We start from the raw sequence: 13973 nt of genomic DNA, 5'->3' as shown, positions 1-13973 counted from the left end.
AGAGTTTAAATTTTTCACAGACAAACAAATGCTGAGAGGATTTGCCAAAAGAGACCTGCCCTATAAGAAATATGAAAGGGAGCATGACCAGCTGAGAAAAAAAGGAGAGAGAGGTCTGGAGAAGGGCACAGTACTAAAGAGTTTTAGTAAGGGTACATTCAAGGAAATAGAGAAAGGAAAAAATACATCTGACAAATAAAAACCAAAGGATACGATGACTCATTCAAGAACTGCCTTCACAGTAATAACATTGAATGTGAATGGATTAAACTCCCCAATTAAAGGATATAGATATGCAGAATGCATTAAAAATATGAACCATCAATATGTTGCTTAGAAGAGACTTACCTTAGACCCAGAGACACAAAGAAATTGAAAATGAGAGGGTGGAAAAAATATTCCATGCAAGCTACAGCCAAAAAAAGTAGAGGTAGCAATATTAATCTCAGATAAAATAGACTTTAAATGAAAGGATGTCATGAGAGACAAAGAAGAACAACATATACTAATATAAGGGACAATTCAACAAGAAGAAATAATCATAAATGTCTATGCACCCAATCAAGTTGCCCCAATGTACATGAGAAAAACATTGGCAAAACTGAAGGAAGACATAGATGTTTCCAGAATAAATGTGCGATATTTCAATACATCACTCTCTCCCATAGATAATTCAACAAGGCAGGACCAATAAAGAAATTCAAAATCTAAACAATGTGGCAAATGAATTTGACTTAACAGGCATACATAGAGCATTACATCCCAAATCACCAGGATTCACATTCTTCTCTAGTGCCCATGGAACTCTCTCCAGGATAGATCACATTCTGGGCCATAAAACAAGCTTCAATAAATTTAAATATACTGAAATTATTCAAAGCACATTCTACCAGTTTGTATATATTATGTCCCCCAGAAAAATCCATGTTCTTTGATACAGTCTTGTGGGGGCAGATGTATTAGTGCTGATAAAGTTGGAACATTTAGATTAGGTTGTTTTCATGGAGATGCACCCCACCAAACTATAGGTGATAACTCTGATTAGATAATTTCCATGGAGGTGTGGCCACACCCATTCAGTGTGGGCCTTGTTTAGTTTACTAAAGCACTATATAAGCTCAGACTGACCAGAGAAGAAATAGAAGGCCTCAAAAACCAATCACAAGCAAAGAGATCCAAATAGTCATCAAAAAACTTGCCACAAATAAAAGCCCAGGGCCAGATGGCTTCACAGGGGAATCCTACCAAATTTTCCAAAAAGAACTGTCAACAATCTTACTTAAAATCCTTCAAAAAACTGAAGAAAATTGATCACTGCCTAACTGATTTTCCTGAGCTAACATCACTCTAATGGAAAAAGCAGGTAAAGATTCTACAAGAAAGGAAAACTACAGGCCAATCTCCCTCATGAATATAGATGCAAAAATTATCAACAAAACACTTGCAAATAGTACACAAAGATAAATGAAAAAATATCCTACACCATGACCAAGTGGAGGTCATTCCAGGCATGCAAGGATTGTCAACATAATAAAATCAATATAGTACAACATATTAACAAATTAAAAGGGAAAAATAAAATGATCATCTCAATAGATGCTGAAAAAGTAATTGACAAAATTCGGCATCTTTTTTTTGATAAAAACACTTCAAAAGGTAGAAATTGAAGGAAAATTCCTCAATATGATAAAGGGCATATATGAAAAATCCACAGCCAGCATAGTACTCAGTGGCAAGAGACTGAAAGACTTCCATTTATGATCACAAATGAGACAAGGATGCCCGCTCTCACCACTATTATTCAACACTGTGCTAGAAATGCTAGCCAGAGCAATCTGGCAAGACTAAGAAATAAAAGGCATACAAACCAGTAAAGAAGAAATAAAACTGTCATTATTTGCAGATGATATGATCTTATATTTGGAAAACCCTGAGAAATCAATGACACAACTACTTGAGCTAATAAATATAGCAAAGTAGTGGGATACAAGATTAATGCACATAAGTCAGCAATATTCCTATACACTTGAAATGACCTATCTGAAGAGACACCCAAGAAAAAGATTCCACTCTCATTAGCAACTAAAAAAATCAAGTACCTAGGAATAAACTTAACCAAGGATGCAAAAGACCTATACATAGAAAATTACATAACTTCACTGAAGAAAAATGGAAGGGGAACTAAATAGATTGGCAAGTATTCTGTGTTCATGGATAAGAAGGCTAAATGTCACTAAGATTGCAATTCTCCCAACTCATCTACAGATTCAATGCAATTCCAATCAAAATTCCAACAACCTACTGTGTAGACTTGGAAAAGCTAGTTATCAAATTTATTTGGAAGGGAAAGATGCCTCAAATTGCTAAAAGCATTCTGAAAAAGAAAACAAAGTGGGAGGACTTACACTTCCTGACTTTGAAGTTTACTATAAAGCCACAGTAGTCAGAACAGCATGGTATTGGCACAAAGATGGACATATTGATCAATGTAATTGAATTGCAAATTCAGAAATAGACCCCCAGATCTATGGTTGACTCAGCTTTGATAAGGCCCCTAAACCCACTGAACTGGGCCTTAATAGTCTCTTCAACAAATAGTGCTGGGAGAACTGGATATCCATATCTGAAAGAATGAAATAGGACCCCTACCTCACACCCTACATGAAAATTAATTCAAAGTGAATCAAAGACCTCAATACAAGAGACAGTACCATAAAACTCCTAGAAGATAAAGTATGGAAACATCTTCAACACCTGGTATTAGGAGGTATCTCCTTAGACCTTACACCCAAAGGACATGCAATGAAAGAAAAATAGATAAATGGGAACTCCTCAAAACTAAAAGTTTCTGCACCTCAAAGGAATTTGTCAAAAAGATGAAGAGGCAGCCAACTCAATGGGAAAATATATTTGGAAACCATGTATCTGATAAAAGACTGATATCTTTCATATATAAAGAGATCCCACAACTCAACATTAGTAAAAACAACCCAATTATAAAATGGACAATAGATATTAAAAGACATTTCTCCAGAGTGGAAATACAAATAGCAAAAAACACATGAAAAAAAATGTTTATCTTCACTAGCTATTAGGGAGATGCAAATTAAGACCACAATCAGATATCATCTCACACCAATTAGAATGGCTGTCATTAAACCAAGAGGAAACTACAAATCCTGGATAGGCTCTGGAGAAATTGGAACTCTTATTCTTTGCTTGTCAGACTGTATAATGGTAGAGCCACACTGGAGGACAGACTGGTATTTCCTTAGAAAACTAGATATTGAGTTACCCTTTCATCCTGCAATTTCACCTCTTGGTATATACCCAGAAGATCTGAAAGCAATGACACAGACAGATATTTGCACCCCAATGTTCACAGTGGCATTATTCACAATTGCCAAGAGATGGAAACAATCCAAATGTCCTTCAACAGATGAGTGGATAAATAAAATGTGGCATATACACATGATGGAATACTACATGGCAGTAAGAAGGAATGAGGTTGTGAAACATATGACAACATGGATGTACTGTTGAGTGAAATAAGCCAGACACACAAAGAGAGATATTGTATATCACCACTAATGTGAAGTCTGTGAAAAATGTAAAGTTAATGTTTTATATTGTAGAATGTATGGGACTTAGAGATAGACAGCAAATAGTGAAGGTGGAATGATAATCTAATAAGAACTGATAAGTTATTGAGGGTAATCTTAATGTTATGGGAATGCTCAGGAATGATTTTGGCTTGTAAATTTCTTTGGGTAGAGTAGAAACATGTTGGATACAATGTGGTTATTTTAGATTATTTGTTTTTCTTATTCCTTTGTTTTGTTATGGTTTGTTAATTTTTGGGGGGTATGGTAGGAACATGTTGGAAGCAATGTTGTTATTTTAGGATGTTTATTTTTCTTATTCCTTTTTTTGTTTTGTTTAAAACAGTTTTTTTAAATTTTTTGATAAATGAAGTTAAAAATCTAATAGTATTCCTATACACTAGTAATGAAGAAGCTGAAGAGGAAATCAAGATAAAAATTGCAAATATTTAGGTATAAGTTTAACCAGGTATGTATAAGACTTTACATCAAAAACTGAAAGGCATTACTGAAAGAAATCAGAGACCTAAATGTGTAGAAGGGCAGTCTATGTTCATGGACAGGAAGACTAAATATTGTTAAGACATCAACTTTACCTAAAGTGATTTACAGATTCTATGCAATCCCAACCAAAATTTCAACAGTATTCTTTGTAGAACTTGAAAATCCAATTGTCAAATTTAGATAGAGGTCAAGGGGCCACAAATAGCCAAAATAATCTTGAGAAAGAATAACAAAGTTGGAGGACAAACACTTGCTGATTTTATATCTTATTGTAAAATTACCCTAATCAAAACAGTGTGGTACTTGTACAAGGACAGACATATAGACCAATGGAACTGAATTAAGAGTTCAGAAATAAACACATCTACAATTAATTGACTTTGACAAGGGTTTCAAGTCCACTCAATGGGTAAAGAATAATCTCTTCAACAAATGATGCTGGGAAAATGGAATAGCAATATGCAATAGAATGAAGGCAGAATGCTACCTCACAATGTATACAAATATTAACCCAACATGGATCAAAGACATAAATATTGGAACCAAAAGTATAAAATTCCATGAAGAAAAGTATCTTCCTGAATAGAAGACACTATTTACCATCCTGATGATAAGGAAACATCTTCTGGACCTTCTGTTAAGCAAAGGTTTCTTAGACATTACACCAAAAGCATGAGGAAAAACAGTAAAAATATAGCTAAAGGGGCTTCATCAAATTAGAAACATTTGTGCATCAAAGAACTTCATCAAATTAAAAAGACAGCCTCCAGAATGGGACAAAATATTTGGAAACCACATATCTGATAAAGGTTTAATTCCCAGAATATATAAATAAATCCTACAACTCAACCACTAAAAGACACACAGCCAATTTTTAAATGCTCAATAAACTTAGTAATTTTCCAAAGATGATATACAAGGGGCAAAAACAGCATGTAAAAAGATGTTCAACATCATTATCCATTAGGGAGCTGCAAATCAAAATCATAATGTGATATCTTTTCACAGCCACTAGAATTGCTACAATTTTAAAAATACATGTAGCAAGTGCTGGAGAGGATGCGGAGAAATGGGAACACTTGTTCATTGTTGCTGTGAATGTACAATGGTGCAGTTACTATGAAGGACAGTTTGATGGTTCCTCAGAAATTTAAGTATAGAATTATGATATGACCTTGCAATGCCACTTCTTGATACATACCCAAAAGAATTGAAAGCAGGAACTTGAACAGATATTTGTACACCAATGTTCATAGCAGTACTATTCACAATTGTCAAAAGAGGGAAGCACACCAAGTGTCCATCAGCCAATGAATGGTTAAACAAAATGTGGTATATACATACAATGAAATCTTATTCAGCCATAAAGAGGACTGAAGTCCTGAAACGTGTGACATCATGGATGAGCTTGGAAGACATCATGTTGAGTGAAATAAATCAGACACAAAAGGACAAATATTGTATGATCTCATTGATTTGAAACAATTACAAGAAGCAAACTCAGAGTCAGAATCTAGAATATAGGTATTAAGGGATGGGGTGGCGATAAGGAATGGGAATTTAAGGCTTAAAATTTACAGGGTTCCTACTTGAATGATGGAAATGCTTTGGTAATGATTGGTGGTGATGGTAGCCCAATATTGTGAATGTAATAACAGCACTGAAATATGTAGCAGAATGTGATTAATAGGGGAAATGTTAGATTGAATATTTGCTAACAGAATTGTTTTTTAAAACAATCCATAGAACTACACTACTCAGTGAACTCAAAGTTAAACCAATGATTTTAGTTAATAGTACAATTGTAAAAATGTGCTTTCAGTTGTAACAGATGTTCCACACCAATGCAATGTGTTAGTAATAGGGCAGTGCATGGGAATCCTGTTTATGCATGATTGTTCTGTAAACCAACTTCTCTAATTTTAAAAAACAGGAATTGCAACACAAACACTGAACCTTAACATAAACAATGAACTATAGTCAATAGTACAATATACAAACATTCTTTCTGGAATTATAACAAAGATACAATATTAATACAAGGTGTTAATAATAGGGTGGTATATCAAAACTCTATATTTTGTGCATGATTTTCCTGTAAGCCTACAACTTTTCTAATGAAAAGAAGAAAGCTTAATTTGCACAGAATTTCTGTTGGGGGTAATGGAAAAGTTGTAATGGATGATGGTGAGGGTTGCACAGCATTGTGAATGTAATTAACCGCACTGAATTATATATCTGCATGTGGTGGAAGGGGGAAATTTTAGGTTGCATATATGTTACTAAAATTAAAATTTAAAAATTAAAAAATAAAGTAGATGTATGGTGAAATACTATTTAGCAATAAAAAGGAACAAACTATTGATATACCCAACAACTTTGATGAATCTCTTGAGACTTCTATTGATTGAGAGAAAACAATTTCAAACAGTCACATGTATGATTCCACTTATAGAATATTCATATTTTTATATATTTAATTTTAATGAAGTCCAATGTATTATCCCTCCCAGAAAAAATTTTATGGAGGCAGAAAACTGACAAGTGGTTTTCAGGAGTTAAATATGGTTGGGATGGGGGAAGAGGAATGGTGTGATAAAGGGGCATTGTACAAAGTCAATTTCTAGTTTTTGTTATTGCACAATAATTACGTAATGTGCACACTGGGGGCAACTGGATGAAGGATGCATAAGATCTCTCTGTGCTGTCTTTGCAAATTCCTCTGACTCAAATTATTTCAATATAAAAACCTTAAATTGTTCTAAATCCAATTAAATGATATTTCAGTATACTTGAACTACTAAGGTAACCCTTATGGAGCCAAACAAAATTAATAGGCAGAGCAACATTTTAAATGAGATTATAGATAAGGATTATAGTTAAGGTTGTATACCTGGTTACTTTGGGGAAAGAACCAATTTATTTTTCTTTTGAAAGCTTTGGTGGAATATTTTCTCCAGAAAAAACAACAACAAAGCAAACTGTATTGGTCTTCATTTTGTTTGAAAGTTTGACTACTTGGATAAATATCTTCTTTCTGCTAATTAGATATTTTAAAGAAAAAACATAAATATTTTTATTTTAGTTTATTGACTGATATTAAAGTTCCATTATTCTATGTACCAACTTATTATTTTTAAATTATATTTTATTTAGAGTACATTCATTATTTTAATGGCCAGAACTGCAAACATTTCTGTTTTCAAAATTTTCTCTTGTATTTCTCTTATAAAGACTTGGATTGGGAATCGAAGAAGGAAGTATCGTTTAATGGGGATTGAAGTTCCGCCTCCAAGAGGAGGCCCTGCTGATTTCTCTGAGCAGCCTGAGTCTGGTTCTTTGTCTGCATTCACACCAGGAGAGGAAGCTGGTCCTGAAGTAGGAGAGGAAAATGACAGAAATGATCAAGTTTCCATCTGTTTGTCTGAAGGAAGCTCTCAAGGTACTTTGTATGCTGCATCTCCTAATAATAGCCTTTGTAAATTTGATGCTGTTTACATAGTTTTCAGTCTAGAGGACAAGTCTAACATCCTCAAAACATTTGACCAAATATTTGAAAATAAATAGATTTGTTTTTAATCCCTGCACCTAAACAGTATCTCACATCAAGTAATCACAAGGACCATTCTTCTACCGCAATAATCTTCTGCATTTAGAAATGTTGGTTGTTACAACAATCCATACATTATAATTAAGTAAATGATTGTTTTTACTTTATTGGAATTCTGGTCAATTTAGGTATAGAGCATTATAGGTGCACTGTTTTGAAAGAGAATATGATATAAAGTGATAAACACCAGGCTAGCAGTCAAAGTGGGTGCAAGTCCTAGTTCACCCCTAGCTGATTATGTAACTATATTAATGTAAAATTCAATGATTTTTAGTAAACTTTATAGAGTTGTGCAACAATCACCATCACCAAAAGTCAGTTTCAGAACATTTTCATCCACCAAAAATTCCCTTAAGCCCATTCATAGTCAATCCCCACTTCCACCCCCAGCCCTAGCCAAACACTAATCTGATTTTTGCCTCTAATAATTTGTCTTCTCCAGGCATTTTATGTAACTGGAATCATACAATATTACAGTGTCTTTTGCATCTGTGTATACAAGTGATAGAGATTAAAAATATAGAATATTGTCTTTGCATGTTTTATTTTAATTTATTTAGCTCTGTTCAGGTTAACACTATATTTTCCACTTTACTGCTTGCCTTTTAGTTATGCTTATAGTGTGTTCTGATGTCAGAATTTTCATTACAAAGTTTTCTGTTATCAAACTTATCAATACTTTCCCTTATGTTTTCTGCACTTTGTGTCAGGATTACAGTCTTTCCCTTTACTACATTTATACAAACAAGACCCTATATTCATTTCTGTTATTCTTATACTTTCACTTTTGCAATTTGATATGTATTTTACCTATAATATGTTTTGCTTTAAAGGTTTGTAAGGAAAATTAATTATTTATTAGAGGAGTGAGTTTACAGAACAATCATGCATAAAACACAGGATGCTCATATACCACCCTCTAATTAACACCTTGCATTGTGGTGGTACATTTGTTACTATTGATAAAAGCACATTTTTATAATTGTATTATTAACTATATTCCATGGTTTAACTTAGAGTTCACAGTTTGTGTAGGAAAGATTCAGGATATTTTTTCTTGTGCTTTTTTTAAATTTTTATTAAGATTGTTCACATGCCATACAATTATCCAAAGATCCAAAGCGTACAATCAATTGACCATGGTACCATCATACAGCTGTGCATCCATCAACACAATTAATTTTTTTTCAATTTTTAGAACATTTTCATTACTCCAGAAAAGAAATAAGACAAAAAGGAAACTCAAATTCTCCCACAACCCTAATCACACCCCCCTCCATTATTGATCCATAGTTTTGGTATGGAACATTTGTTACAGTTGATGAAAGAATGTTAAAATACTACTAACTGTAGTATATGGTTTGCAATAGGTATATATATATTTTCCTATATGCTCCTCTTTTATTACCTTCTAGTTATAGTGTCATACACTCACTCTAGTTCAGGAGAGAGATTTCTAATATTTATACAGTTAGTCATGGACATTGTCCACCAAAAGTTTCAGTTTTATACATTCCAATCATTTAACCTCCAAATTTCCTTCTGGTGACATAAGTGACTCTGAGCTTACCCTGTCCAGCACCTTCACACATGATTCAGCACTGTTAGTTATTCTCACACCATGCTGCCATCACCTCTGTCCATTTCCAAATGTTTAAGTTCACCCTAGTTGAACATTCTGCTCATAATAAGCAACCATTCCCAATTCTTTAACCTCATTCTACATCCTGGTAACTTATATTTCATGTCTATGAGTTTACATATTATAATTAGTTCAAATCAGTGAGACACTGCAATGTTTGTCCTTATGTGTCTGTTTTATTTCCCTCAATATAGTGCCCTCAAAGTTTCTTCATCAACCCATTTTTAAGACAGTTTTGTTCACACACTACACATTCCATCCTAAGTAAACAATTGTTGGTTCCCTGCATAGTCACATATTTATGTACTCAGCACCACTGTCACTTTCTGTATAAAGACATCTCCATTTCTTCCACAAAGAAGGAGGAAGAGTCAAAGTAGAGAGACAAAAGAAAAAGAAAAAAGAGAGAGAGAAAAAATAACATGACAGCTAGAAAGCAACAAAAGGAAAGATAGCATTAAACTAAAGTAGAATAAAGAGTCAGACAACATCACCAATGCCAGGAGTCCCATACCCTTCCCCTATGTTGCCACCCCCTTATGCATTTAGATTTGGTATATTGCCTTTGTTATATTAAAGGAAGCATAATTCAATGTTTCTGTTAATTATAGTCTCCAGTTTGCATTGATTGTATTTTCCCCCAATCCCACCGTATTTTTAACACCTTGCAATGTCGACATTCATTTGTTCTACCTCATGTAAAAATGTACTTGTACCTTTTATTACAATTGATGAGCACCCTAGGTTTCACTGAGTTATACAGTCCCAGTCTTTATGGTATGTCTTTCATTCTGGTGCACCACATGCTCCTAACCTTCCTCTTTCAACCATGCTCACAGTCATTTTTGTTCAGTGTACTTACATTGCAGTGCTACTATTTCCCAAAATTGTTTTCCAAACCTCTCACTCCTGTCTTTTCCTTTCTGTCTGCAGTTCTTCCTTTAGTGTTTCCTGTAGAGCAGGTATCTTGTTCACAAACTCTGTCATTGTCTGTTTGTCAAAGAATATTTTAAGCCCTCTCTCATATTTGAAGGATAGTTTTGCTGGATATAGGAATCTTGGTTGGTGATATTTCTCTTTCAGTATCATAAATATACCACCCCACTTCCTTCTTGCCTCCATGGTTTCTATTGAGAAATCCACACATAGTCTTTTCAAGCTTCCTTTGTATGTGATGGATCGCTTTTCTCTTGCTGCTTTCAGGATTCTCTCTTATTTTTGACATTTGATAACCTGATCAAGTGTCTTGGGGTAGGCTTTTTCAGATCTATTATGTTTGGGGTACACTGAACTTCTTGGATCCATAATTTTATATCTTTCATAAGAGATGGGAAATTTTCATTGATTATTTCCTCTATTATTGCTTCTGCCCCTTTTCCCTTCTCTTCTCCTACTGGGACACCAATGACACGTACATTCCTGCATTTCATGTTGTCCTTCAGTTCCCAGAAACATTGGTCATATTATTCCATTCTTTTCTCTATCTATTCTTTTGTGTGTAGGCTTTCAGTTGCCTTGTTCTCCAGTGCCTGAGTGTTTTCTTCTGCCTCTTGAGATCTGCTGTTGTATGTTTCCATTGTGTCTTCCATCTCTTGTGTTGTGCCTTTCATTTCCATAGATTCTGCCAGTTGTTTTTTCAAACTTTTGATTTCTACTTTATGTATACCCAGTGTTTTCATTATGCACTTTATCTCTTTTGCTGTATCTTCCCTAAACTTTTTGAATTGAATTAGTATTAGTTGTTTCAATTTCTGTATCCCAGTTGAAGTGTAAGTTTTTTCCTTTGACTGGGGTGTAACTTCATTTTTTTTAGTATAGGTTGTAGTTTTCTGTTGTCTAGGCATCTGGTTTCCTTGCTTACCCCAATCAGGTTTTCACAGACCAGAATGGGCTCAGATCTTGGAATGATGCAATAGTATCCAGTTTCCCTGAGTGTGTCTTAGAAGATTGATACACTCTGTGAGGCCTCAAGTCACTGTGCTTTTCTGCCCAGCAGGTGGCACCTGTCAGTCTGTAGCTCCCGAGTGGTGTAAGGAGGTGTGGACCATGGCTGTTTTCTCCCAGGCTCTGGGGTCTGGTTCTGAATGGAAGGCAGTTAGTAGAGCTTGGCACCAACTTTTCCTCTTAGGGAAGATACATCCCCTAGGGAGAGGTCATTTATTTTTGAATAGTCTCTCTGCCTGTGTTCTCTCCACCCTTGTCTGGGTCAGAGCACTGGGATCTGAAAATGGCTGAGGCTTTCTCCACTAAGCTGAAAAAGGGACAGAAATCCCCCTTCAGGGCCAGTCTGCAGCCACTCTCTGGCTCTCCAAGGTCAATCATCACCAAAAGCCTCTGTCTGCTTGTTGGGGATTCATGGCTTGTATTGAGCAGTCAATGTTTGTTAATTAAAACCCCAGTTGAAGCTCAGCTGAGCTATATTCACTTGTTTGGAGAGTGCTGCTCTCTAGCACCATGAGGCTTTGCAGTTTGGGCTGTGAGGGGTGGGGTCTCCTGGTTTGGATCTGCAGTTTTTACTTACAGATTTTATGCTGTGATCTCAGGCATTCCTCCCAATTCTGGTTGGTGTATCATGAGTGGGCAGTCATGTTTGTCTCTCCACAGTTATACCAGATTATTTACTAGTTGTTTCTGGTTGTTTATTAGTTGTTCCAGTGGGATAAACTAGCTTCCACTCCTCTCTATGCCACCATCTTCTTCTGTCTCCCCCAGGATATTTTTTTAGTTTTCATTCTATTACCATATATTCAACCTAGCATTTCCCCTTTTAACCACAATCAAATTTATATCTCAGTGCTCTAGATTATGTTCCTATGATTGTGCTTCCAATACCACAATCCATTACCAAAACATTTCCATCATTCCCAATATGAAATCTGTATATTTTAAGTCTTGACTTCCATATTCCCTATCTCCACCCTGTCCCCTGGTGAGCTATATTCTAGATTCTGACTCTATGAGTTTCCTTATTCTAATTATTTCAAATTAGTGAGGTCATACAATATTTGTCCCTTTGTGTCTGGTATATTTCACTAAACATATTGTCTTCCATGTTCATCCATCTTGTCATGTGTATCAAAACTTCATTCTTTTTTATGGCTGAATGATGTCCCATTGCACATATATACCACATTTTGTTTACTCATTCATTAGTTAAGTTGACACTTGTGTTGCTTCTGCCTTTTGGCAATTCTGAATAATGCTGCTTTGAATATTGGTGTACAAATGCCTGTTTGAGTCCCTGCTTTCAATTCTTCATGGTATATACCTAGAAGTGGGGTTGTTGAGTCACATGGTAATCCTATACTTAGCTTTCTGAGGACCCAGCAAATTGTCTTCTACAGTGGCTGCACCATTTTCCATTGTCACTAGCTATGAATGAGTGTTTCTAATTCCTCTGCATCCTTTCCAACAATTGCAATTTTCCATTTTTTAAATAACAGCTGTTCTTTGTGAAATGATACCACATTACAGTTTTGATTTGCATATCCCTGATGGTTAATGATGTTGAGCATCTTTTCATGTGCTTTCTGGCCATTTGTATATCTACTTGGAAGAGATATCCATTCAACCTTTCTGCCCATTTTTAAACTGGGTTGCTTGTCTCTTTTCTGTTAAGTTGAAGGACTTTTTTTAATATATTCTGGATGCTAAACCCTTATCAGATATGTATTTTCCATGTGGCTTAATTTCATGATAAAGTCTTTTGAGGCACAAAAGTTTTTTTTTTTTTTTGAATAGCTCTTATTTATTTTTTTTTCTTTTCCTGCTTCGGATTTGTGTGTAAAGTCTAAGATACCATTGCCTAACACATGTTCCTGAATATGCATCTCTACATTTTCTTCTGGGGTTTGATAGTTCTGCCTCTTATATTTAGGTCTTTGATCCATTTTGAGCTGATTTTTGAATGTCATATGAGACAGGGGTCCTCCATTATTTTACAAATGGAGATAAAGTTTTCCCATCACCATTTTGGAAGAGACTATTCTTTCTCAATTGAGTATTCTATGCCCCCTTGCCAAAAATCAATTGGCCATAAAATTGAGGTTGATTTATGAACTTTCAATTTGATTCTGTTGGTCTATATGTCTGTCCTTATTCCAGTACCATGCTATTTTGATTACTGTGACTTTGTAATAGGTTTTAACATTGGGATGTGTGAGTCCTCCAACTTCATTCTTCTTTTTCAAGGTGGCTTTAGCTATTTGGGGCCCCTTACTCTTCCATATATATTTGATGATTGGCTTTTCCATTACTGCAAAGAAGGTTGTTGGAATTTTTATTGAGATTGCATTGAATCTATAAATAGCTTTGGGTAAGATTGACATCTTAACAATATTTAGTCTTCCAAACTGTGAACATCGAATATCCTTCCATTTATTTAGGTCTTCTTTCATTTCTTTTAGCAATCTTTAGTGTTTTCTGTGTACAAGTCTCTTACATTCTTAGATTTTTTCCTAAACATTTGATTATTTTAGTTGTAAATGGAATTTATTTTTTGATTTCCTCTTCATATTCTTTGTTGCTTGTTTACAGGAACACAACTGATTTTGGGGTATTGATTTTTAACCCTGCCACTTTGTGAGTTCATTTATTAGCTCTAGGAGCTTTATTA

At 34.8% G+C, this 13973-nt stretch overlaps 1 protein-coding gene across 1 annotated transcript in view; it reads left to right on the top strand.

The window, feature by feature from the left end:
• Positions 1-13973, top strand: part of HDX (highly divergent homeobox) — a 262723-nt gene that overhangs the window by 128870 nt on the left and 119880 nt on the right. Inside the window, exon 6 of the mRNA XM_037821921.1 lies at positions 7341-7548. Within this exon, the coding sequence (XP_037677849.1) occupies positions 7341-7548 (208 nt within the window). The remainder of the gene's footprint in view (positions 1-7340; positions 7549-13973) is intronic.

This window comes from Choloepus didactylus, chromosome X, assembly GCF_015220235.1.
Source record: "Choloepus didactylus isolate mChoDid1 chromosome X, mChoDid1.pri, whole genome shotgun sequence".
Classification (NCBI taxonomy): Eukaryota; Metazoa; Chordata; class Mammalia; order Pilosa; family Megalonychidae; genus Choloepus; species Choloepus didactylus.
The sequence above is the reverse complement of the archived record's forward strand: the minus strand, read 5'-3'. Positions and strand labels throughout refer to the sequence as shown.